This window comes from Rousettus aegyptiacus, unplaced genomic scaffold (assembly GCF_014176215.1).
Source record: "Rousettus aegyptiacus isolate mRouAeg1 unplaced genomic scaffold, mRouAeg1.p scaffold_m13_p_2, whole genome shotgun sequence".
Lineage (NCBI taxonomy): Eukaryota > Metazoa > Chordata > Mammalia > Chiroptera > Pteropodidae > Rousettus > Rousettus aegyptiacus.
In genome coordinates this window covers 27,414,800-27,440,974 of record NW_023416295.1, presented here as the reverse complement: position 1 = coordinate 27,440,974, position 26,175 = coordinate 27,414,800, and the positions used below count along the sequence as shown (strand labels likewise).

Below are 26,175 nucleotides of genomic sequence, written 5' to 3'. Positions count from 1 at the left end.
TCCTGCAGGAAGCTCAGGGCTCTGTCTCCTTCCAGAGCCTCTCTGCTTGCTTTGTTCTGTGTGGCCGCTGAGGAGTTAAGGAAGCTCCACACTGAAGCCCTTCATCCACAAGAAGGTCCTAAAGCAAAATTGTTTAAGATCAGATGGTCTCAGGCAATTTCACTACGCTGTCTCCCTGAGGCCGACTCAGTGGAGATGGAAGGTGGCCTAGTTTTAACTCTTTAACAACTGACTCTGGCTGCTTTTGCCGATAGATTTTTTTAAATTACCTTTGAAATTCTGCTTTTGTTCCTCAGCATCCACCAGCAGGTTCTATTTTCCATCTTATCAACCCTTGATAGTCTTGAGGCTGGTCCCTATCATGGCATCTTTCTTTTTGAAGAACACGAAACCCGACAAGGCTCATTCAGGCTTCCGAACGAACGAAGCAGTTTTGTCCCTCAGTGTCTTAGTCTCCAAATTTAAAGAAGAGTCTTTCACGGAGCAGAAAATGGTAAATCCGTTCCTGCTGAAGTACCTTTCTGATTCTTTTTGTTATTATTGTTAGTCCTCTAGAGAAAGGAATTAAGACAGTGGAAACATTTTTATAAAATGACACTTTATTTCTGTGATTAACTGTATAATAAATGGTAAAGCCTTTGCCATGGTAATCTCCTCCTTACACCTTATTGCTTTGATAATAAAAGCTTTTTTATGGCAACGGAATAAAATTTTACTGTCCAGGCAGTTTAGACAAAATGAGATGTGTTTTTGGAGGGATAAAGGACACATCTGAAACATGTGAGGTCAGCATGGGTTTTGTGTGAGCTCAGTTGAGGGAAGATGTGTTTGGTGTATCTCAAGTCTGGTGCCTTCCGGAGAACTTTACCCAGCCATTGAGAGGACTTTTAGTAGTCAGTGAAAACCTAATGAAGGAGTTCTGTATTTCTGTCCAGTACAGAGGGATCGCTGTTAAAAACCAAAAACGTTCAAAAACTAGAATTGCACATGATTAGTGGGGGAAAGTACAAATTTCAACAATTTATCACCACTTCCATTTGCAAACAGAATCATCAACTACCCATTTTTGATTCTGAGCCAAATCCTGTGCAGTTCGGTGAATATCATCGTACTTTTATTCATAAGTTTATATCTCAAATGATTAGATTCCATCAGTGACAAAAATTATATAAATTATATAAAAATTATATAAATTATATAAAAATTATATAAAATTTTTTTGCATAAACATGATTTATGTGCCAGCATTACAATATACCAATTAAGAAATTTCATTATTGGTATGCCATAGAAAAATGAATGTGTTTTTTTCCCTTTCATTCATCGCTATCAAACAATTTTCATCAAGCAACCCAAAAGATCATGAGTTGATCAGAAGTTTCTAAGATAAAGTTGAACAAAAGTTTTTAAAAACTCAGAGCTTCCTTGAAGAAGTGATGATTAAGAGACCTAAAGGAATTCTCAAAGTTAACGAGATGAAGAAAGGCAGGGTGGGGAGGAGAGCTGTCTTCCAGCAGAGAGAAGGGCATGTGCCAAGGCCCTGTGGTGAGGAGAGAGCAGAGCTCGAGCCCTCTGGGCTGTTGTGCAACTTTAACAAGATCATGCAGGAAGGCGCTGGGGATCTGCATAATGTATCAGCCATGATCTGTTCTTGTTTTGAGGCAATTTAGGCTGCATACCTGGCCACATAGGTTTACCTCAAAAGCAAGCCTGTGACCTTTCTGCTTGCCCTGTGGGAATGTGGTCCATGACACTGATTTTTCTGTGACCATCAGCTCTCTGAGGTCACTCCTCTCAAGGGCCCATCCTCCCGCCCTCCACGTCCGGTAACACTGTGGCAGGCTTTGCCCAGCACCCTCTGTCGTTATCCAGCCTGCAGTGTTGTTTTTCATCAGGCAGTACTTTAGTGTATTTCTCAGTCCTAGCACCTCTAAGAAGATTTAGTAGGACTTGTAAATGGCACGGATGAAATTTCCTCATGAAGCGAGATATAACACCAAGCCTTGTGGACATTTGGAAGGTTTTAGACACAGTGTTTTCTCTTGGACCCTTCTTTTGGTCTGGTGCTTAGCTTGATGTGATGCTGGCTCCTCGCTGTCTGACGGCCTGCCAGAGGACAGGCTGGCCTTTACTACCTTATCCTCTGCATCCACTTCCCACAGCTATTCTTCCCTTCCACATGCCTGCCGCCTTGAAAGAAAAAGCCAAGGAAATCCTCGAGTGCACCTTTTTTCAGACTCTTGAGGGAGGTTCATGGGGAGCTGTCTCAGGCTGGCACCTGATTCTGGTCCTAACTCAGCAGAGATTCTTTGGCTTACCTTTATGCACATGAGTTTTGAAAGCAGTCACACATAGCAATGTTTGCGTTACTAAGACACTTGAAGACAATGTTTTGTTGAAATACCCAGAAGAATAGAAGTATGGTTTGATGCCAACTCCACCGTCTTTTTCACATCCTCAAGTAGGCATTAATCAGATTAACAACTTTTTGTGTATAACATTCATTCCCCCCGTTGCTAGCCCAAAAGATCTGAACTACCCATTGTATGAATATTGAGCTTCATGTAATATGAGTGAGACCTGGGAATATGCATTAGACCCCCAGCTGTCCATCTTATAAACTCTCTGGACACATAACTGTGTTAACAAATTTAATCGACAAAAACTTACCATGATCTTGTAGCTGGCAAAGAAATTAACGAAGGCCTCGTCCTGTACCGTTCTCCCCATCCAACACACACGTCGGCTGCAGGGTTCCCAGCCTCCAGGTCCGTGGCCTTGTTTGGGGACTGAGAGGGTGGAGGGACTGCGTGAGGCTGTGCTGGCGCTCTCACTGCAGTCAGCTCCCCTCCCCGCAGACACACACCCCGGAAGTCTCAAGTCACCCAATCTTATATCACGTGCACGTATTTCTTTCAGTTGTGTACTTTGCATGCTCAAAACTTGGAGACTTTAATTAGAAGACTTCTAGTTGGCTAAGGGCGGAGGAACCCAAATTTCTTCTTCTTGCCATTATCATTTTCTTCTCTCTTCTGATGCATGAATGTTTTGTCAGTTTCCCCCTATTTCTCGTTCTCTCTGTGGCATATGCCTGGACAGCTGTTCCAACTCTGTGGAGCCCTGTTTCACACCACTGGGAAGAGGATAGAGCACAACTTAGCCTGAAATCTCTCGTGACCTGGAACCCCTAAGTAGCTGGAGTCTCCCAGCCGCTTAAGAAGTTGTCCTGGACCCCTGTTCCATGTCCTGTGGGAGTTGAAAGCACGCTTTCAGATCCGTGCCTGTTCTGGGGGTGGAGTAGGACTTACCAGTCTCTCACTCGTGCTCTACCTTTAGGCCATTGCCTCCTCCCATCTGTTCAGCCTTTCACTGATGAAAGACCTCACCACTTCCTCAGTGTGTGTGTGTGCACCCGCATACATTCACACCATTCACACCAGCAGTGTACACCTTACATTAGCATATGAGACCTTCTGACTCCGGGCAGTGCTTTTGCCCACCCTCTGCCCCACTGGGGATGATTTCTCCCAGATGTTCACCCAACACCGCTCCCAGCCTCCTTGTTGACGCCTCTCCTCTCCCCCACTTTCTATAGGGGATAAAAATTTGAAACGTTTTTTCAGGCAGTGTAGCTTAACCATACTATTGTAATTTGGGCTCCTGACCCCATATCTCTAGGTTCTAACCTTATATCCTCAACAGCTTATCCATTAGCCTTGTTTTCCTAAACTAGCATGGAACTGCCCTCTCCCAGAGGGTTGTTAAAAACAAAAACAAAAATCACTTTGCCTCTATTGTGGCTGCATTTGTGAATTTGACAAAACTGAATATACCTTATAATCACAGGAACACAAGCCTATTGACCCAACCCAAATTTTATATAATTAACAAATATATGCTGGTTTATGAATAGATGTTCTCTGGCTAGAAATGCAAGACTCTAACAGTGAATAACTTCAGGGAGAGAAAGTAAGCTAGGTTGGGACTGAGATGGGATAAAGACTTCCTTCTCACCACACACTTTTCTGTATCATGTGTTTCCTATATTAAAACATGTTGACATCATACCTATATAATGTCAATAAATAAGCTACAGGTAACCTAATATGCTGGTTACACCGAAATGATCATATCCAGTGACCTTAAGCCACATGTGTCATAGGGATAACTGATGTGTAAGCTTGACGGATTTGGCTTAGAGCCCAGTTCTGGAAAATTTGACTTTCACTGTACACATCAGTTCTTTCCATTAGGATTTCCTGGTTGGAAAGAGCTAAGCTCCTCAACACACAATCCTTACACTTCAAGTGTTCAGGTTACATCATTTGGTTTAGGAGTCCCACAACTCCTATTGATATATCCCAGGAACCAATTCTTACCTTGACAAATATTATAAAATAGTTCCTGTTAAGAAATGAATTTTCAGCACACTTTAAATTTTAACAGTGCATCTGATGGAGGAAAAAATTAGCACATCTGATGGAACAATCTGAGTAGTAATAAGGATAATAACTGCAGTGTATTTAAGTGCATTAAATATGAGTTCATAATTGAACTGTACGAACAAGTGAAAAAATCCCATTGGTTACTTTGAGAGGATACTAAAGAACCAGCTATCATTTTGAAACCTGATAAGTCAAAGGAGCGAACCAAGCACTTATCCTGCCTTATGTATACAAACTGTACTGCCTGATAACCCAGATAGTTTATAAGGAGAGGTTTCTCCTCATGGAAGATGTCCAGTAAATAAATGAAGGAGTGGTAGAATTTGAATATACCCATATTTTAAACCCTATTAATCTAGGAGATGATCATCAGTGGCTGCTAATATCAAAAATAGAGATGTCCTTTGTATTTCCTATAAATTTGTTATGAGATGTAGAAATTCAAAAACATTCCGATTTGATTTCTTTACAGGAAGAATATTTATAAGTGTGTTGTATCATTGTGTGACTGCTGATAGAAGTATATAGTATATGTATTCCTCTCGAAATAAAAAACAGATCTGAATCTAATCAAATTTTTATATCATAACGAATTTATAGGAAGTAAAAAGAATGAGTTATAGAATACCATGGAGATGCAGTCAGCAAAACGCAGACCTGGTTTCTTCAACAAGTGATTGCAAAAGAGGGATGGGAGGAAATCAATAGATTAAAACAAATTTAAGAGACAATCAACCAATTGCAGCAAACAGGCCTTCTTTAGGCCTGGTTTAAACAAACTTTTTTAAAAAATGCATCAGACAATGGGGGAAATTGGAATATTGAGTAGATATCTGTTAACATTAAATTATTTATAAGATTTTAGGTATTAAAGTAAAAACTATGGTTATAGTCCCCCAAAGTCCTCATATTTTAGATATATATTGAAATATTTATGGTCGAAGCAAAAGTTAAAAAAAAAGAAATCTGACATCTATGCTGATATAGACATTAAAATCTGTGAAAGGGTATATTAGGGATTTCTGATAATGTGTTGTTTCTGGGAGGAGACCTCAGAGTCAGGATGGGAGTGAAATGAACTTTCAGACAGATAATTACTTTATGCAGGTAATACCTTTTCAGAAAACTAACCAAAACATAAATATAATGGAAAAAGTTAATTAGAAGATGCTTCAAATGTTTATTTGGGAGAACAAGAAGCTGTAGGCTCATAAGATAGAGCATGTGGACGGATTGACTCAAACTTTACTTCTCAAAGTTGGTCCCAGAACCATCTGCGTCAAACTTAAGCCCTCTTTCCTCTCTCCAGCTCAGACTGTGGGCGAGTGAAGCATAGAGACTTTTGAGAACTACAGGCCTTATAACCTAGTGCCAGCTTTTCAAATATTTATTACATTGTTTTGGAACTTTGAAATTCAGAGGGCAAAAATAATCCCAAATTTAAATTCAAAGCGGTGCAATTCTGAAAGTCTGAAAAGACTTTTTTTTAGATTGGCTGACAATGATTTAATCAGCAGATGTCACTATGTAATGCTTGGGAGCATCCCTTCCACGTTGCCTCAGTTTTGGAAAAGCAGAGTGTGCTGCTGGCGTTGTAGCCCAGAAATATTTATGGTAATTTCATATTTTGTTTAATGAAAATAATCTTTCTTGTACTTCCAGTGCTTATTAAAAATTTGTCTTTGATTAAGCATTCTTTGCTTTTGTTTTGTTTTGTTTTGTTTCCCCCCAGCATCATTGACAAAGAAGTTTCGTTAATGGCAGAAGTGGACAAAGTTAAAGAAGAAGCCAGTAAGTAGACAGCTGGTTGTTTGATTTGGAGCCTCCCAATCAAAAGCAATCTGTAGGTCAGACGGACAGTGATATGGATTCTGAGTGGGGTCCTAAAATTTACACTGAAATCCTGGCTCATGAGGTCTGTAACCTTAGGCAAGTTACTTCCCCTCTGGAAACCTCAGTTACCTCATGTGGCAGAAGGATATAATATCAGCACCAACTGAGCACAGGGCAAAAGAGACGCTCAGCAAATAATAGGTACCAGTTGAGTTATTTGAAGTCCAGAGGGACTTTTGTGCACATTAAGAACTGCTTACAGTTAGTGGGGTTTAAAATGATGTTATATTTAGTATTAAATTTGAAACATAACTTTTAAGCCTTCACAGCTCCCAAATCTTGTTATACTACTCATACATTCCTTTTCACTTGGTCTTTTTAGGTTCAGCTAACTCCAATTCGACCCAATAAATTCCCTTAAAAAATTAGTCCCATTTGAAATGTACTCAAATTTCTCTTAACATTTTGAAAAACATTTATGAATTTAATATGTCTGATCTTTTTTTTTTTTTTCCAAGCAGTTCAACTGCATTCTTTTACCTTTGACTGCACTGTCTTTCTTTTCACCAGAATGAATGCTCAGACCAGATTCTTTACTCCTTTTATGTTTTCTTCGCCGAGCTGTTAGCCATAATTTAGTAGTTCCTTTATGGAAAATAGCTATTATTTTCATTACACAATTTTTCTAACTAATTTGAAACAAAATTTTAGAATCTAAAATAGAGCAGGTTTTATTAAATAAAATAAATGTGATCCAGAGGTTAAGCTGTGAAATAGTTAGGTAGTTACACAATCCCTTTGATTGTGAAACTGTTTTATCCTTAGGAAATTTATTGGTTTCATTAGTGAAAACAGACTTCCACATGACAGAATTTTTCCTGTTTCTCAGGTGAAGCTTTTTTTTTTTTAGTTTCATGTCCTATTGATAAAAAAACTAAGAGCCAGCAGAGACACAAACGTTTCTCTAGAAACATTACTAGCACATCACTTTTTAAGAGATTAACATAAGACTTCAGATTTCACGTGCTCATTCTTTCTTCTTGGGACAATATCAGGTGCCAAGACCTGTGGAATTTGGAGCATCTCTGGAGAGCATCTCTGGTTTTTTTACAACTAATTCAATCAAAGAAACATTTATTGCTTGTTCCTTATGTGCTGAGCACTGTTAGTGACTGGGATAAACAGAAAAAAGAAATCTCCAGTGGAACCTGCGCTGGAGATTTCAGGCCGGCTGAAACAGCTAGCCTGAAATCAAGGTTCGTCTGACTTCAGTAATTGATGCTGCAACTCCTGGCTGTAGAATTGCCCAGATTTCCTGGGAAGCCAGTTCGCTTGCATTGGAGGCAGGCAGACTGAATTTGGATTCAAATTCTACCCATTTACTGGCTGTTTGACCTTGAACTATTTTGTTAACTCCTCAATGTCTGTGGTTGCATATCAGAAAAGAGGGAAAAAGATTGTGGCTGTATCCAATAGTTATTGTAAAGATAAAATGAGAAAATACACGTCAAACCTTTAGCACAGTGCATGATACAGTAAGTGCAAAAAGGGAAAAGCCGTAATTAGTAAAGAGGTTAGTGCAACCCCCTCAGACGACAGTCAGAAAATAGAGGTCAGAGGGGTTATGCAGCACCTCTCAGTAACATGCCTGTGTCAACTATATGTCTTCTCCGCAGACAGAAGGAACCATTGAATTTCTCCCCACAAAGTACTGAACTGTCTTTACAACTACCATCTTGAGCTTATTTATAGTCTCATGAGTATTTTCCATTTCCTGCACATGATATAAACCATATTCCCTCAATCATAACATAAGCTCCTATATCCCTTATGGCACCTAACACAATACTGAGAAGACTGTAGACACTTCATAATATTTGTTAAACAAATTATTGTAATTAATTCATAATCTATAGGCCATGGGATCCAATATTAGGGAACACTAATGTAATTACAAAAAGAGGAAGTATACTCTAGATGAATATGTTAATAATATTAACTAATTATTAATATTAACTATTATTTACTAATAATATTAATAGTTAGCATTTTTAAATGTATTAAACGCTTCAAATAATTAGTTTCACAATAACCCTAAAGATATGTATGATTATTGCATTTTACACATGTAGAAACTAAGCTTCTTGAAGTGCTGTACTCTCACTTTACCTGTGTACTCAGGGAATTGCAGGCTACATAGGCATGATCTTGGCATATCAAGTTGACAAGAGATCTGAGAAGAACACAATACATTAATAGGAACACAGATATATTACAAAAGTAAAATGCAAAATCACAAGAATTTTTAAGGAATAAAAAGGATTTCAAAGAATCTTTGTGCTTGAAGAGCTACTTCTGCCCCAGCTTCTGCCTCCACCAGGATTTCAAGTACACCCTCTGCTAAGGAGTATTATTTGAGAAGCCCTAAAAGCTTCCACAGTTCAAGCAATAAGAGCAAGCTTCCAGTGTGTTCCAAAAACTTGAAGTTGAGAAAATGGATTTAAGAATACCAGATACTGTTTATAACAGTACCTAAATAATACTAATCAAATCCTGAATGCAGTGAAAATCTAAAGCTGTATCGAACTGTCTCCCTCTACAGATTTAAGGAAGGATGGTGTTTTCAAAACATACTTGTTATTCTACTTTAAATTTTAGAATCAGCAAATCTTAGGATCTAATCCGGTTTTGTTTTTGCTTTTATTTCTGTGATTGATATTTTTGAGGTGAAAATGTTGCTCCTCCCCCAAAGAATATTGGCTTTAGATCTCAAGTTTTAAGACTTTTTTATAATGAAAGTCTTTGAAATGTTAATGAGACTATATGTAAAACTCATCCAACACTTGCTGATGCAAAGTATTCATTTCCATGCACATTTGCATGGATGTAAACTCAGAATTTATTGGTGATCTTGCACCTGCATTCCTATTTTAGGGTCCACTTATATCTATTTCTAAAAAATCTTTTGTTTGGTATGAATGTTCAAGTTCTACTCAATCAAAAAGAACAATTGCCCCTAATTGTCTCTAGTCCCACAAATGATCCATTAAAAAAAGTCTGATCTGTTTAATTGCGTCGTCACTTCGGGTCTGCTGACCCCTTTACTTAGCTATTTGTCAAGTCTGGGCCTTCAGAATTTTTTTTTTCATCTTTGCAAGAAGTACTTCGTTTCATTTTCTTACTCAAGAATCATTTTCTCATCCTCCAGACATGAGTCCTATCCATGGGTGGAATTATAATGGCATACAAATAAATAATCAATCATGAGTCCTAGACATTCTTAAGTGGCCCCTATAGAAAAGGAATTTCTGTCCTTCTCTGCATATTCCTTTTAAGTAATGGGTCGATTCATTCAGTCAATCATTCGTTCAGCAAACATATTGGGCACCCACTGTGTACCAGACCCTTGGAGTTGTGGACACAAGTAACTACAGGTGCAACCTCTGCTAAGACTGAAGGTGCCTACAGGGGCCAGGCAGGTAACATTAATTAGCCAAGCAGGGAAGGTAGAGACTGAGGCACACTGAGCGCCATGCTCCATCTAAAAAGGGCAGCAAGTCCTTGACCCTGGCCAGTTGTTGGCACACGGGAATGCTGGTCAACTATGGCCAGAAATTCCAATATTTTAAGAAAAGTCAAAAATTCAGCTTTCAAATGGAACCTCCTAATTTTCAAATGTAGGTAGTTTATTTGAAAAATTAACCTGTAATGTGTGAACCAAACAAAACATATATATGTACTGTGTAGCCAAAAGTGATAGTGGACCACTTTTTTGTGACCTCTGGTCTGAATGTATAACCTTGGACATCATTCATTAATACATCGTCTATGTTCAGATGAAAATTTCTTTCACTTCCATCATTGGGACAAGTTTTTCACTAGCTCTTCTTTACTCCGAAAGACTGCCAGGCACAGATCAGCCTATGCTCAGCTACATGGTATTGAGAGCTGGAAGCATGGGGAGTCCCGATAAATAATCAAAGCATGATTAGAGTAGTTTGGCAGACGATAAGGCTTTATGAGTTATGCATTACTTATTTTATTGACATCTCAACATTGATGTCAGCATAAAAGGTAATATTTTTCAGTCTGTCTGAAGAATGGTTTATGGATTGCAGGAACTCGTAACTTTTGATTGCTTCTGAACTTCCTTTGAGGTTTTTAAGGTAGCCGTTTTTGACATTCATAAACTAAAAACTCTAACAATGAGAAATCACACTGGCTCTGCATGTATACTGTGAATCAGGTCTAATGAAGCAGTTGGCCTTTGTTCAGCTGGATTGGCATGTGAATTCAAAGTGCACATCATCTTAATTAGATGAACTTCTCTTATAACTCAAAATACTTGTCCAAAGGAAATGAAGGCATTTTATATATATGGCTTGAATTAGCAAGCTACAAGTCTGTCTATTGAAAGATCAGACTCCATATTTAAATCTCACCTGATGGCTTTATATTCATTGTTTTTGAACTCCATGGTCTTTGGGGAAACACACACACACACAAATTAACTTGTGAGCTACTACATCTACTTAAACCTTTAGTTCATCTGACAGACGTGTGAAATGCGGTGCCAGAGACCTCCCGGTGGCTTCTCTGCATGTGCAGATGCTAAAGGTGCACACGAGTACAATTCAAAGAGGCTTTGACTCACCCTTGAAGTTTTCCATTGGGAACACTTATAACAAAGACAGGACAATGGATACTCTGGTCTGGAACTTCTCTCTCATTGCAAAATGGAAACATATCTGCACAGAATCAAGAGAAGACGCATTTTTTAGCTCACAAAAAGCTAATAAAGTAAAACCTTTATGTCATATTTCAGTAACACAGCTATGCCCTAAATGAGTGTGTGTTAAAGTTTGAAAGTTTAAAATTCTGGTGCTGTTAGAATTGAATAGTAAGCATGTAGAAGAATGGGTTTTGCTTACTGGACTGCCTGCCTTTGCGATAGCATGCAGATAGGATTTTAATTACTGTCTCGTTTTTTGGAGATAGCCATTATGAATGATGCGCAAACTTAAAAGTCCAAATTAAGTAAATGAGATCAGATGCCAGTGAGGAAAATGAAGAAGATTGTGGGTATACAATGAATCAGAAGGATCATGTTCAGTTTGAGGGTTGGTTGGGTAAGGACATGCAAAAATGGATGGTTGGTAATGAGCACCAATAGCAAACCCACCTCAGTGACCAACTCAGAAAACATAGTCTCGGTTCAATTAAGCAATTAGTCTGTGGGGGGAGAACTGGTTCCAAGAAATTAGGTCATTTAATATGTTTCAATCTCTGGCCCTAATGTATTATTCCTTCTTATTTGGCAGTGGAAATCCTGACTGCTCGTCAGAAGAAAGCAGAAGAACTAAAGAGACTCACTGATCTAGCCAGTCAGATGGCAGAGATGCAACTGGCCGAACTCAGGGCAGAAATTAAGGTCAGTTCTAAAATATCACAGCCTGAACCCAGACACCTGATTCCCATTGTGATTGTGTTGCACCTGTAGAATGCTGCTCACTGAGGATCTAATACCATACACCCAGCTCTCTTTCACAAGGTTGAAATGGAGAACGGAAGGATGAAGAACCATCTAATCACCATATTCAAGCATACTATGCTTTGAAGGGATATATTAATTCAGAGGAGAGATACAAGTTATTTTCTTAGTCAGTAGAGACTGACCTACATAAAATGTATTCAACCATGAATTATAACTGGGATGGGGGATATTATTTTCACCATGTGTAATGTATGTTTATGTATATAAACACACACATAAACATACACTAAATATGAACTTAGTATAACAGTAAGGATTCTAAAGAATGTACAACACGTGGAGACTTTTTCTCCTATATCATCCTGGTCTAGCTTTGTTGTCCTTTTATTAAGAGTACCACCCACAAGTATGTATTTATTAGATTTCTTTGGTTGCAAGCAACAGAAATTGACCCCGGCTAACCTCAAGAACAAGGGAAATTTGAAAGACTATTGAGTGTAGCTCACCAAAGCAGAGTGTGATCTGCAGACTCTGGACGATGAGGCAGAAACCTGGGCAGTCACCAGGTCATGTAGGCAGCAGTAATTACCAGACACTCATCAGAGCACCAGCAGAGTGAGTGACCTCCAGATATCATCAGCCTTTGTGCCGCCCCACTTGATTCAAATCCCAAAGAGAGATTCTGACTGGCCTCCACTTGGGTCACATCCACCATTTAGCCGAGACCGGTCTTGATTGACAGACCCACCAAGACTGTGGATCTTTGAAACTGCATCGGGGTACAGTTATCATAAGGAGAAAGGGTTACCAGAATGGCAAACACAAGTATCTAAAGCAAAATAGGAATTTACAATTTAGGATATGCACTCATATATACACACTCTAGCTTCTGACCCACTTCTTGGGAACTAGAGTACTTTGAAGACACATTGCAGGCTTTCTAAGTAGGATTATCTGCTCATCTGAACATAAGCTGGTTGGGTATGATAGAAACTGGCAAGTAACTTTTCAGTCCCCTACACTTTGGTTAGGTTAAATAAGCAACTCCCTGAGTGTCCTACAAGCTCTAGAAGTCTTTTCTCTCTTGCCTTCTCTTCCAGTCTGTGTTGCCTGTCACCTAATCAATTGCCATGGCCTCCTAATTGGCCTTTTTGCCTCTACTGTCTCCTTCCAGCCTGGTCGTCCACCCTAAAACCAAAGTCATAACCTCAGAGCAGATCTGATTTTCCCATATGACCTACCCCTTCCCTCAGAATGAATTCACAACTGGACTGCAGTATATATATTCCAACTTCTGCCTCCCCCTTCTTAAAATATCAAGTGAGGAATATGAAGTTTACATCTTCCTGGTCTGTTGAAATCTTCGAAGTTTCATTTCTGCCTATCAAAATCCCACTCAGCATAAAATAGTTAATAGCACAGAGTTTGGGGTAAAATAGTCCAGATCCTGCAACCTTGGATAAATTATGTTCTTAGACCCTCTGTCCCCTCTCTGTAAAATAAAGGTAATAATAGTACTGACTTCATCATGCTGTGATCAGATGAAATGAGATTATCTGTTAAGAATTTGGCCCATGTCTGGTAAGAGTTCAACAACTTTTTTAATGTTCCAGCTCAAATGTTTCCTCTTATATAACTTCTCATTCTCCTCAATAGGAAATAATTACGTCCTCTTTTATATTTCTAAAGCACCTACCACATTCTACCCTATATTATATGTAGTGGTATCTATTTCCCTTGCCATGTGGTCAACTCTCTGGTAAACTCAAGGAGGGACTGAATCACAGTTATCTCTGTATTCCTCACTCTGTCTACACACAGATCTTAATGTTAAATGAATTGAAAAGTAATCTTCCCTCTTCCTTTAACAGCACTTGGACTCCTACCATTCAAGATAATGTTTTCTAGTTACTCAAGGCTGTTTGGACTTCCCGGTTCCTTATTAAAATAGAGACAGATGTCTAGGGAAGGATGACATGTTTTCCTGTGAGGAGTAATGGCTGAGCAAGCCATTGGCCAAATTAGGAAGACTGCCCAAATGCAACCCAAAAAACCATGAAACAGGACATGAAATGCTAGAAGGAGGGCGAGGGGTGCTAAAAAACTAAATAGATGAGTGCAGACACACATTTTACCTGTATCACAGTTTCATCCAAGCCCGGGCAGGGGAAAGACAGGACCCACACATACTTCTAGAACAAGAAGGCAGTCATGCTCCAGGCAGGCCAGAGCCGAGCCTGATTCAGAGGATGCTCACAGCGGCAGAGCTGGCATGATTCCTCCCTGGTTAACCCCATCCGTGGTAGCAGAAGGGCAGAGCGAATGCATCTGCAGTGTGCCTCGGTCGTTTCTGTCACTGTGGAACTCCTGGCTTACTTCTCTTTCCTCCAGCACTTTGTCAGCGAGCGTAAATATGATGAAGAGCTCGGGAAAGCTGCCCGATTCTCCTGTGACATTGAACAGCTCAAGGCCCAAATCATGCTCTGCGGAGAAAGTGAGTTTTGCATACTTGCTAAATAATTCTGTGTGAGTAAAGCCTGGTGCCGTTTGGAGTTGATGTTGGAAATGTCAGGTGTGTGGCCCCCCAAGGAGCTAATGTGAGGTCTGAAACGATTTAACGATCTAAGGTCATGACACAAGTCACTAGAAATGTCACAGTTTGAACTTAGAGTTTTCAAATGCCACTACCCATCAGTAAAGCCATGGGATTTATTAAGCAGAACAAAACAGGTCAACTAGTTTACACCTTTTGCAAACTTTTCCTAAGCACTGCCAGATAAGCTGCCTCTCTCATATCAAATACCCTGGCTCTACAGAGACCTGTTACGCTGAGAGTGAGTCTTCCCGATAAGATTGGGAACAGTTGGCTGCCGTCATGAAGGGCCCAGCTGTTGTGTGCGCGCTGCGCAGCGGTGCCCTGGGCCTCTCCCTCGGTTCTGTGCTGAGTGAAGTCTGCAGATAATGAAAGACTTCACTTCAGCCATTAGCTTTGTCTCGTTCGCTATTAAGCCTTAATTAGAGCGGCTAATGTGCAACAAAATTGGCTGGTACTTTTTTCCCCCACTGTAGCCCACCCACCAGCAGGGGCGGGAATGAGCACTAAAGCGGCTTTAAGGACAGCCACAAGGAGGAAAGAAGGACCAGTGAGGACATGGGATAGCCACAGCCTCATAGTCAGCTGAAAAATTGAGATTTGGCTGCACTTTTTTTTTTTTTTCAAAGTGGAAATTGCTTTTTTGAGTATAAAAGATATCGGCTTGATCTAAAAGTTACAGGACTGTATTAAATAGAACACAGCATTACTTTTGTGCAATCGTCACACTTTTTATGCACATATAGTCTACAGGGTGTAAACAATATATTACATATATAATTATACTACGTATTATAATTTGCTATACTATGCTATGCACATGTAGTAATGTTATTTGCTTTTAATTCACAATACATGGTTGACATTTTTCCACGTCAATATATTTAATCCATCATTTATTCAAATAAAATGTATGTAACCGGTCTTCTGATTGTGGACATTCAGGTTGCTTCCAGTTTTCACCATTGAAATAACACTGCTATGAACATCCCTGTTTATCTATCTTTGCCAATTATATTTCTCACCACATATTTTAAATTATCTTCTTTTTTTCTATATGCTCCCTCCTGTATGAAAAAAAAAAAAATCTTTATCCATTAGCTATTCTCCACCCCCAGCTTTTGCCCTATCTCTTAAAAGGCTACCAGTCTGGTTGGATTCACGGTTGGAAATTTAACTGTCCATCCCAGTTCCCGTCTCAGCCTGATGATGCGCGAGGCCAGGATGCCAAGCGACTCTGTCACCACTCTGAGGGGTGGGTGGTGCAGCCTCACCTGCTTTCCTCCAGAGCGCTTCCAGCGACATCTAGAGGAAGGAACCATCCCTTACCAAATTCCAAGTGTCTGCATGTTAGCCTGCCATGCCGGCCGCAACAGTCGTCTAAAGGCCCTTTGCTTCTCAGCTTTGTTAAGAGCACATTGAGAGTCCACGGCTACTGAGCCCGCAGTGTGGTCTCTGAGCTGTAGGGAGTAATGACCCCCACGAACCTGAAATCCCCTGGGATGTTTGCACAACCCCCAGTGTTCCATCACACTCACCCGTAAAACGACGGGACTTGAGATTCATCCCTTTCTTTTCCATTTCTAATGTTCTCTGATCCCCATGAATCACTTCTAATCCTCTGGAAGAACCCTAGGATTAAGTCTGATCGAACACAGGTAGTAGGGAAAATTGCTTTTAAAAATTGGTGACAGTTTTAAGATTCAAAGGTCTTGCTCTCCAACCTGGCAGTCAAATTCTGGTGACCTGTGAGAGGGAGTCATGACTTTATCCTTGAATTGATTCCGTCCAGCCTCAATTTAGCAAAATCACACAGAAATCATTCCCTCAGTAACCGCCCTTTTCAAAACCAGCAGGAGCTGTGATAATAAACACTGAACAGACCTGCCTGAGCCCTGCAGAGACCAGTCTGGTTAGCCCGCACTGACATTAGCATTGGAATTAGTGCAGATCTGCAGTGGGGCTGTAGAAAATGGGTTTGATAAAAAGCCAGATAATGTAGCTCTAATGGAATATAAAACAGGCTGCTTTAGGGCATGTTTGGGGCTGCCAGGCAAGGCCCTCTGGTCAGGGGATTTGCACAACTCAAGGTAATAAAATTCCTGACACTCAACCACCTCAGTCCCATGCTTTCAAAACATCCTGGTTTTGATGGGCCAAGTATCCATGTAGCTCCCTGTCTTTCTGCCTCTCTGCAGTTCTGAACTGTTCTAGGAATCTCACAAGACAGCAGAGTGCATGCACATGGGAACAGGACTAAGGGGGCCCTTCAGGATTTCATCATTCCATTTCCCTTGGTGGTTCTTGACCTAAGGAATAATATAAAAGTTGCTCAGATATGTCTTTTTTCCTACAAACATCTCCCAACTTGGATACTTATGCTGCAATCACAGTTCAGTGATCCTCCCAGAAGAAATTTGGTGGTCTCCAATCACCAAAGTGCCCTTTCAAAAAACATCTTTCAAAAAAGAAAAAAAGAAAGAAAGAAAGAAAGAAAAAAGACTTAATGTTTTCATGAAGCTCCTGCCAGTTTCCCCAGGAATGGGTTACCAAGGCAGCCGGGTTCATGGCATAGGCCTTAATGCGTTGCACTTTCTGGTTGCAGTTACACATCCAAAGAACAACTATTCCTCAAGAACTCCGTGCAGCTCCCTGCTGCCCCTGCTGAACGCTCATGCAGCAGCCTCTGGAAAACAGAGTAACTTTACCCGAAAATCACCCAATCACAACAAGCCCTCCTCTGAGGGTAAAGCAGCAAACCCCAAAATGGTGAGCAACCATCCCAACGCTGCAGACAGCTCCCACCAGGCCATGCCGCCTAACAAGCAGGTAAGCATTTCAGGCGTTGGGGTAGGGGGGAGGCAGTGTAGGGAGGGGAGGCCCCTTGCACTGCCTGCGGGGGTTTGTGGGCCCTGTGCTTCACAGTAACCCCTCCTGGCCCCACACCAGCCATGACCCTCCCTACGGAACAAGACCAAGGAGATATAACTACCTAGAATCTGTACTCTTCCTTCTGGAAAGTGCTCCAAGTATTCAAGATCCTGGAATTCTATTCTTAAATAGCCCTGAGCCTGCTCTCGAGGTCTGTTTAGACTACTTCCCTGCCTTGGTACTCTTGCCCTGAGCCCTAGATTATTAGGGATGGGTCTGCCCTAAACCTATATCATCCAGTCACAGTGCACAAATTAAGATTTTAGATATTCGTAACTCATAAAATTATATATTTTAATAATAGAAGTTTGATTTTCAGTAAAGATCTGTGCTCATGTAACAACCTACCTGTGAACCTTATCAGGAGACAGTATGTGAAGTGGAAATGACTCCACCATTTTCTAAGTGTAGACCTTGGACAAGTCCCTTAAATTTATTTTCCTCACCTATAAAATAAAACAAATAATAGCAGCTGTCTTAAAGAATGATTGTGATAACTGGCTATCTGGCACACTGTAAGTACTCAATAAATGTTGGTTATTATTGACCTCAATAATATCATTGACCTCTTGCAACTCAAAAATCTTTCCCTTGTACAGAAATAGAAAGACAAACCCACTGCTTCCTTTCTACTCATCCCTTTATGTTCTTAGTTGCCACTTTATTGAAAGTGGCTGATTTTTCATTATGACTTTTAAAATTCATTAACTGAGAACTCAAAACATTTAGAAAAAAGAACTAATTCCCTCTGTGAAAATACATGTTACCTCTACTTCCCGCTCAGATCCACCTCATCCCTGTAATATTTCTGAACCATATTTGTTTTGAAATTCAACAGAAAAACTGCTTTAGAGAAGAAAAACTACAAATAGGATTTTACTTTTTTCCCAATATGTAGAGAATTCATATATGTAGTCTATATAGAATGTCCCCCAAATTTTTACAGTAGAGAATCATTTCCACTATACTCCTGTGTTACATTTTATTCTATTATGTTTTAAGCATATTTGATGGATTTTATTTGGCCTGCTTCTTGAATTGCCTGTCTTATAGTTCTGTGACCTCCCTTTCAACATCAGTAATTTTCTTGGAGGTCCATTTACAAGATCGTTCACTCTTCTTTTAAGCCTGAGGGTTTGATAGGCTTGACCTCATTTGCATTTTGTCGTCTTCTGAGGGTGTTAAAGAGCTTGCCTGTGGCTTACAGATTTGATTTCCTGTGATGTCTACTGATGTCACCTGTGGTTTATTGGCATCTAACACCTATCTTTCTTTTCCTTTTTTGGTAGAATGGGTCTTCCAGCCAAAGACGAAGATTTAATCCACAGTATCATAACAACAGGCTAAACGGGTCTGCCAAGCCACAGGGCAGTGGCAATGAAGCCGATCCGATGGCGAAGGGCAGCAACCGCCATGAACACAGAAGACAGCCACACAATGGCTTCCGTCCCAAAAACAAAGGCGGCGCCAAAAATCAAGAGGCCTCTTTGGGAACAAAGACCCCCGATGCCCCGGCCTATTCGGAAAAGCCTCGACGAAGGCATCACGCCGGAGACAACGCGGAGGCCCGGCCTTTCCGGGGTAACGTCGCTAGGGTTTCACAGTGTAACCTCTGTCCCACGAGAATAGAAGTTTCCACAGATGCCGCGGTTCTCTCAGTCCCAGCCGTGACGTTGGTGGCCTGAGCGAGGAGAGAAAAAAGCAGTTGTCACTAAGTTTTGGTTCCCTGCCCGAGGTGCTGACCCAATTTGCTGCCAAAAGAGTCAATCAGAATAGACAAACCCTGTATGGTTGTGTCATTCTCTCTTAATCATTTTTACTAATTCTAATAATCAGCTCTAGCTTGCTTCATCACTTTCATGGCTTTGCTTGATCTGTTGATGCTTTTTCTCATCAAGACATTGCAGCAGTTTAGCCAGGCAGTATTTACTCATCTGTTAGGAAAATCAACACGTGGCTAAAGATCAGAGGCTCAGTAGCAACCTATGTTGTAGCAGTGATGTCAGTCCGTTGATCGTCTTTAGAGAGTTAATGTTGAAAAAAAAAAATCTTTTTGATCAGACAAACATGATCTGCTGAAGACACATGCGCTTTTGTAGAATTTAACATCTGGTGTTTTTCTGAAAATATATATATATACATATATTGCTTTATTTGAAACAAATTAAAATATGCTGCATTTGACATCTGGCTTGTTTCTTTCATCGATGCCCACTTTATTATTAAATGTACCGTATAGTACTGTCAAGGAAACTTTAGAGACTAGAGATTGTGGCACAGAGAGAGCTCTGTACAATACTGTTTCTTTTGGGACAAATATCCTTCCGTAAAAAATAATGCCTCGCAATGGCCCCTGCCAGTACGTTACACACATACAGATGGATATGCACTCTAGTCATCTTAACTACTGTTTGGCAGTTTGAAACCTTGGTTGCAAGCAACATAAACCTCACCTCAGCCTAGCTTAAATAGTAAAAATATATTGGTTCAGTGACTGAAAAGTTCAGTATTAAAGTATGTCTTGGGTCCAGTTTAATCAGGGCTTTCTCTTGATTATCTCAGCTCTCCCATCCTCTTTAGGCTGACATTGTATGCAGAATGCATAGCAAAATGGCCACCTGGCTCCTAAGATTCAATTTCATCCTCCTTCTCTGTCCAGGAGAAGAGAGAAGCTCTCCAGGAAGCATCCATATGAAGCAAGTGTCTTTTGCAGAAATCCCAGCAAAGGCTCAGATGGCTGGTAGGCTTGTCCCTAAACCAGTCATCAAAGTAGAGGAGGAAGCAGCAAATGAGATGTGCTAATTAGGATAGACTAATCAGCCCACCCCTGGACCTGGGGTGTGGCCAGCTCCCCAGAGGCCATGGCACAGTGCAGAGAAGGGCTACTGCTACCCTAGGAAGAGAGAGTGGATGTTGGCAGGCCTGAACCCCAACTAGCCCCAAGTCCATATCTTTAACTGCAGGGCAGCTCAATTTGGACACTGCTTCCCATCAAACTTCCATGTGTCCTACAGATTTGTTGGTCTCTTTCAAGTGCAAATGCTAATTTGATGAGACACTAACATTTTTTCTGGCAACCCGGGTTCAATGGTTCTCTTCCACAGAGCAGCCCTGAGCAGCTGAGCCTGCTTGCCACTCAAGCATCCGTTTCTTCTTTTGCCAAATGCAGGAGGATGTTTGCTTTCTCTGTAGAGGACTTTCTGAGGTCTCTGGGTGTACCCAGAGATTTAAGAGGAATTTTAAATGTTAAGTCACATTCCAGGAAGGAAGGAAGGAAGAGTTGTTCGTTCAAATAAGAAAGATAAACATTCAGGACTGCCATCCCCGTTTACTCCATCTGAGGTCCAGAATTTATATTTTACAAGACACAAGGACTTTGTACAAGTTTTGTGTAGTAAAATTTGGCTCACCACTGGAAAATGTCAGTTTATGTGTGACATCTTTAAAGATGAGTCAAATAATTCCTGCAACAGGAAAACAAGGGTTTGCCAGGCCAGGAGTGCACCTGCCTCTGTCAAGACTGGACCCAACCACTCTCAGCCTTGACTCCCTCGCTCTCAAGCTCAAACACATTCCTAAATACATAGCAAATATCCCCAGTTTACTGAAAAGAAGCAAAAAGAATGCTAAAAAGTACTTAGAACTGATTATGTTTTTTCCTAGATTTTTGCCTTCCTTGTAGCCCCTGGGCATGTGAGCGTTTACTAATTTGCATATCGAAACAGTAATTTCAGTTTTTGGTGCCAATGTCAAGCCATTGAAATACTATATTACTAAGTACTATTCATGGTTCTAATGGAAACATTGGTGTGATACTATAGATCTGGGTCGAATTCTGCCATTCTTTTAAAATGTTTTAAATTCCTTTAGAAAAAACCACAGACTATGAGAACTCTAATCTTTCTGCATAATGCACAATAGCCAGAATAGATTCATCTCTCTTGAACATTTCTCTAGTAGAGATTAAAACATATGAATCCCCATGAATCCGCATGAAGATGGAATAACTTCAAAACTCACCTATGTTGTACCACCAAGACCTCATTTGTGAAACTCAAACCTCCCTGTTGGGTTCCCAATTACATTCCACATTTACATTTCATTTGAGACTCTCTACATATTCCAGCTCTGTCCTGTTGAGCCTCTCCTAGGGGGGCTGAATGCAGCAAGGTTCAGAAAGTTAAACACAAATCAGTACAAAACCCAGCTTCAACAAAGGCAGTAGCAGAATTTGGGGGAAGAAACCAGAAACGCACCATATCCAATTTAAAGCTCAGTTCATGAGCAGTTCATTTTAGCTGACATTGGAGAAAGATTCTAACTAAACATTCTTTGGGAAGCAACATCGAATGAGGTCAGTGGGAAAAGCTGCCAGATCAAAAGTGACCTACAGATTTTTGCCAAAGATTTTTGGGAATTCTGACTCTGAAAGCTTAGGTTTTGAGCTTCACTCTTAATTTAACCACGAGAAGAGGGAATCCAGGGTCTGGACAGTTCTTTTCCTAGGACCAGTGGGAGGAAGGGGGAATGGAGACAGCAATTAGACAGGGAGATGCCTAAACTGAACCCCGCCTTTGACGTAAGAGTTCCTTCCTTCCCTCCATCCCTCCCTGCCTTTCTATATTACTGCATCCTATGCTGCCTGTTTAGAGTGCCCTCTTCTATCTAGCAATAGTAAGATTTTAATTTCTCAGCAGACAGTCTAGTGACAGCATCCAGGAAATATGTAATGGCATCTTTTTTTTTTTTTTTTACCACACTTGCTTCAGAGGCCATAGCTAAAATTCAGGCTCAGGTGGGCTAGGATTCCAGACTACTCCCAGTTACCAAAAAAATGAAGCGAAAGAGAGAGACCCAGTGACTTACTCCCAAATTTCCTAAGCAAACTATAATATAGCCAAAGATAATAAATAATAATAATAATAATAATAATAATAATAATAATTTAATTGACTAATACATTGCTCCAGAATTTCCCTTGAAAGTACTGATCAATCTTAACTGCTTTAATTTGGTGAGAAAAAAATAGAGAGTTGCTAAGTCCCAGGGATTCTTTCGTTACCTTAGAATTTGAAGTACAAGTTTATACTCTTACAAACCATTACAAGGAATTTTGTTCGCTCTTTTGCTTTTTCCAACAAATCTTTTTAAATCCCAAGGAAGGTTGTTTTTTTGTTTGCTTGTTTTTTGGTTTCGATTTTTTTTTTTTTTTTTTTTTGGTCTATTGTTAGTTTCGGAGAACCAGGTCCCCAATCCTTGGAGGCAGATCAGCTGAAACCAGTGTTTCATTTCGTTACAGCAGCTCCTCAGACAGAGGCCCTCCAGTCTGGATCTGGTTCTGCTGTCTGAGAAATGCAGTGTTGCTCTCTCGCACAAGGTTCTTACGAACTATTTTTTGCGATTGATTTTCAGAAGCCGCCTTGTTTGTGAATTCTGCTTCTTCCCACAGCTCAGAAGAACTTTGGTGCTACCACTAAGTTTAAATTTCACAGGAAAAATTGCCACATTACTGTTAGAGAATAAATAAAGCAAATGAGTTTATTGGCCTGAGAAAGTAGGTAGATTTCTGGGGGCGGGGGAGGGAGAGGAATATTTCAGAACCATGACTGCCACAATAACCAAAGAATTCCTACAGAAAATAAGTGTAACAAATCTTCTTGTCAAACATAGAAAACTATCCTATTTTTAACTTTGGATACTTATGTTTGAATTATATTTACCTATTCCTAGTCTTTTGAGAGAACACACAGTTTCTGTAAATTACCATCATTATGTAGCGAGTCAGCCAATAATGTCATTACCTCTATGACAATGCCTGACACGTAGGTACTCAATAAATACAAGAAAGAGAGAGCAGAAATGAAAGAATGACTGACTCCAATATCTCTAGAAAACTCTGGAGTCTAAATGGCTAGTGCAAAATAATCCAGAGAAGATGGGAAGAGAGAGCAGAGCAGTTTAAGTACCAACCCTGGCTGCAGACTGCCTGGCTTCACGTTCAGATCCCACGTCCTCCTGGCTCTCTAAACTTGGGTGTGTTTCTAAGCATCTCATTACCTCGGTTTCTCCATGGGTATATGGGGCTAGTAACTGTACCTCTTTGGAGGGGTTGTCGTAAAGATTGAATAAATGTTTGCAAAGTACTTGGAATAATGTCTTGTACTTTGTATGGTTCGGGTTCCAGTCAGGGGTCAGTAACCAACCATAGAGTAATTTGAATGGGGAAGCTTATAAATTTATAAATTTATATGAGGAAGCTTTATATATATATATATAATTTTTTATATATGTACTTAAACTTTTATATATGTATAAACATGAATTTATATATATGTTTATATATACGAAGTTATAACTTAGTAATAGGATTAGCTACTAAAGAGTACAGGAATAGCAGATACAGGGACAGTTGAGGCTGTACCTAGAGCTGAGACAGAATGCCCATGGAAGGAACATGGGCATTCTTGTGGGAGAGGATGTGGCTGTGCCCCACTAGAGACCAAGAAGCTTCTGGTACACTGGGGAACCAGGGAGTTTTCCCCAGAGGAGCTAACTGACTAGCCAAGGCCGGGAATTCAGCTGAGGCACCAGCAAAACTTGCCAGGCAACGCTGCAGGGGTGCTGAATTATCTGGAGAGCCAGCAGGAGGACCCAAGGGACTAGAAGCTGCCACTGAAACTTGCTAGGGGCGAGGACCTCTGGGGGTCACATACCCCAACCATGTGCTGCAAGAGCAAGAACACAGAGACACGGACTGAACCAGGAAGAAGCCGCTTCCCTTCCCCCTGCAGAGTCCCTCCAATGATAAAGCCAGCTGGCTATAGAGAAGTGCTTATAGGGTCCAGCACCAGGATCACAAGCAGGGCGGTGAAGAGGGGATGGAACCAAGAAGCAAAGAGATATCTAGCGTTAGGAAGCACCAAGACTATTTGATAAATAAGAACTACGCAGCATACAGAAGACCCTAAGTCCTATCTAGCTCATCTCTGGGAATGGAGAGTACCCCTATAAGACGCCTAACCTGGCGCTTAAGGGCCTGGGCTCGAGGAAGATGCATGCATGTGAATCTCGCCTTCTCCTCGTACTAGCTACTAAGCAGCTTACCAACCCCCTTTGTGCTTCAGTTCCCCCATCTGCAAATGAAGGTAATAATAATACGCCTACATAATAGAATCGATGTATTAAATAAAGGGCTTAGATGAGCACATCTTAGTTTTTATTAGGTAGATGCTTGGTCAGAAGAGAAAACAAAAAATGTTTCCAATGCTATATCGAAACCAGAAATGTAAGTGGGAGCTAACAGGATAGATTTTTTTATAGGCAGGCCTGAGACATCTTTTCTTTGGTATCATCCTCCCCCTCAATTCCCACGGCTCCACTCCTGCCTATGATTGACAGCTCCAGTGTTCTCTTAGTCATCCACAGCCCCCAATTAGAAGAGGCAGTCATTTTGCTCAAATTAAATCAGCCAGTGGTTCTCGACTGAGGGTAACCGATTTGTGTCCACCCCTCACTCCCAGGGGACACCTGGAAAAGTCCGGAGACATTTTGATTGTCACAAGTGGGGCAGGGAGTCCTAGCCAAGGACGTTGCTCAACATCCTACCACGCATAATACAATCACCCACAGTACAGAATAATCTAGACCAAAATATCAGGAGGGTCACTGTTGAAAATCCAGATCCGGAGAGTACAAGGGATGTGGAGAAAAGGAACAGAGACAGAGGATGAATAAGGACGCATGGCCTTGTCCCTCCAGCTATGCTAGGTTCCCAATTGGTTCAGCCTTGGTTACCAAATCCAGACTGTCTGACCCACAGCTGGAGTCTCAGGTTATTTGTGTTGTCTACAGAGAAGTTGAGCTCCCACATCTTCCAAACTGAGAAATTAGGGGATGAGTTCCTGAAAGAGCTGCTATTGAAACAGAATGTCCAAAATTTTAAGATATTTTGGCAGAAGGAAGCAATATTTGCCCTTTTCCAACATTAGCAAGTACAATTCTACCTTTTTCTTTCTATAATGTGCTCTCTGTTTAAAACGAATTTCTCTTCTAAGCTTCAGGCCCCCAAATTCATTCCTGTAGCGGAACGAAATTTTACTAAGGTAATGTGGGTGTTAGGGTAAAAAAAAAAAAAAAGGACATGAAAAGTATGAGAAGCAACATTATAAAATGAAAAGTTGCTAAATAGACAAGTACAGCAGAATACAGACTGACAGTTACCGTAAAATTCTATTTGTCTTAGCCACAGCCTACATCAGGAACCATCTAGCTAGCAAATACGAAATGTGTATGGGCTGTCTGAGGCAACACGTGTGAACAAAGAAAAACTAGCTTTTCTGTAACAATGTAAACCATGTGTGTCTCATGGGGCTGACAGGACTACAAGTGGAAATGGCCCCTCTGAGGCTGCACCACCAACCAAATGCTCTGAATATGAAATTCCGAAAACAGCTGGAAACCAATTTTTTTTCTGTTAGCTATTCATGAAGTTTCCTTTTTTGGCTGTACTACATGCTTGAAATCCTGCATACTAACTGCAGACCTAAACAAAGAATCACTCATTCACTCTTCACTGACTAAAGAATCAGCAACTTGTTGACAGTTTTCAAGGGAGAGTTTTGGCATACAGGGAAAATGACAGTATTTTCCATAATTAGAAAGTTCCTAGTTAACTTAGAAATACACATATGTAAATCATTTGAAAAATTCTTTTCGTTTTCTATGTAAGTTCTTTCCCTTCATTTTCTCGAGTTCATACTTTTTACATAATATCTGACCAACATCCTACCAAATGTAGATTAAACCTATCTAAAGGATTTGCAGGTATAAGGCAATCCTTTATAAGGCAACCTTACATTTATATGAATGTTAGTATTCTT

At 40.5% G+C, this 26,175-nt stretch overlaps 1 protein-coding gene and 1 long non-coding RNA gene across 6 annotated transcripts in view; one reads left to right on the top strand and one right to left on the bottom strand.

Annotated features, from left to right (window-relative positions):
• The window catches only part of SPATS2L (spermatogenesis associated serine rich 2 like), a 146,521-nt gene extending 127,041 nt beyond the window's left edge, over positions 1-19,480 (top strand). For all 5 annotated transcript variants that reach the window (XM_016131050.2, XM_016131047.2, XM_016131049.2 and 2 more), the window contains 5 exons: positions 6,178-6,236; positions 11,600-11,709; positions 14,164-14,266; positions 16,971-17,194; positions 18,586-19,480. In XM_016131050.2, coding sequence (XP_015986536.1) covers positions 6,178-6,236; positions 11,600-11,709; positions 14,164-14,266; positions 16,971-17,194; positions 18,586-18,981 — 892 coding nt within the window. In that variant the 3' untranslated portion in view covers positions 18,982-19,480. The remainder of the gene's footprint in view (positions 1-6,177; positions 6,237-11,599; positions 11,710-14,163; positions 14,267-16,970; positions 17,195-18,585) is intronic.
• LOC118613865 lies at positions 1,460-13,102 on the bottom strand. Its single transcript, XR_004955982.1, has 3 exons — positions 12,279-13,102; positions 10,933-11,026; positions 1,460-3,133 (listed from the first exon to the last, which is right to left on the bottom strand). It is a non-coding gene; the product is annotated as an uncharacterized LOC118613865 (long non-coding RNA).
• Positions 19,481-26,175: the final 6,695 nt, after the last annotated feature.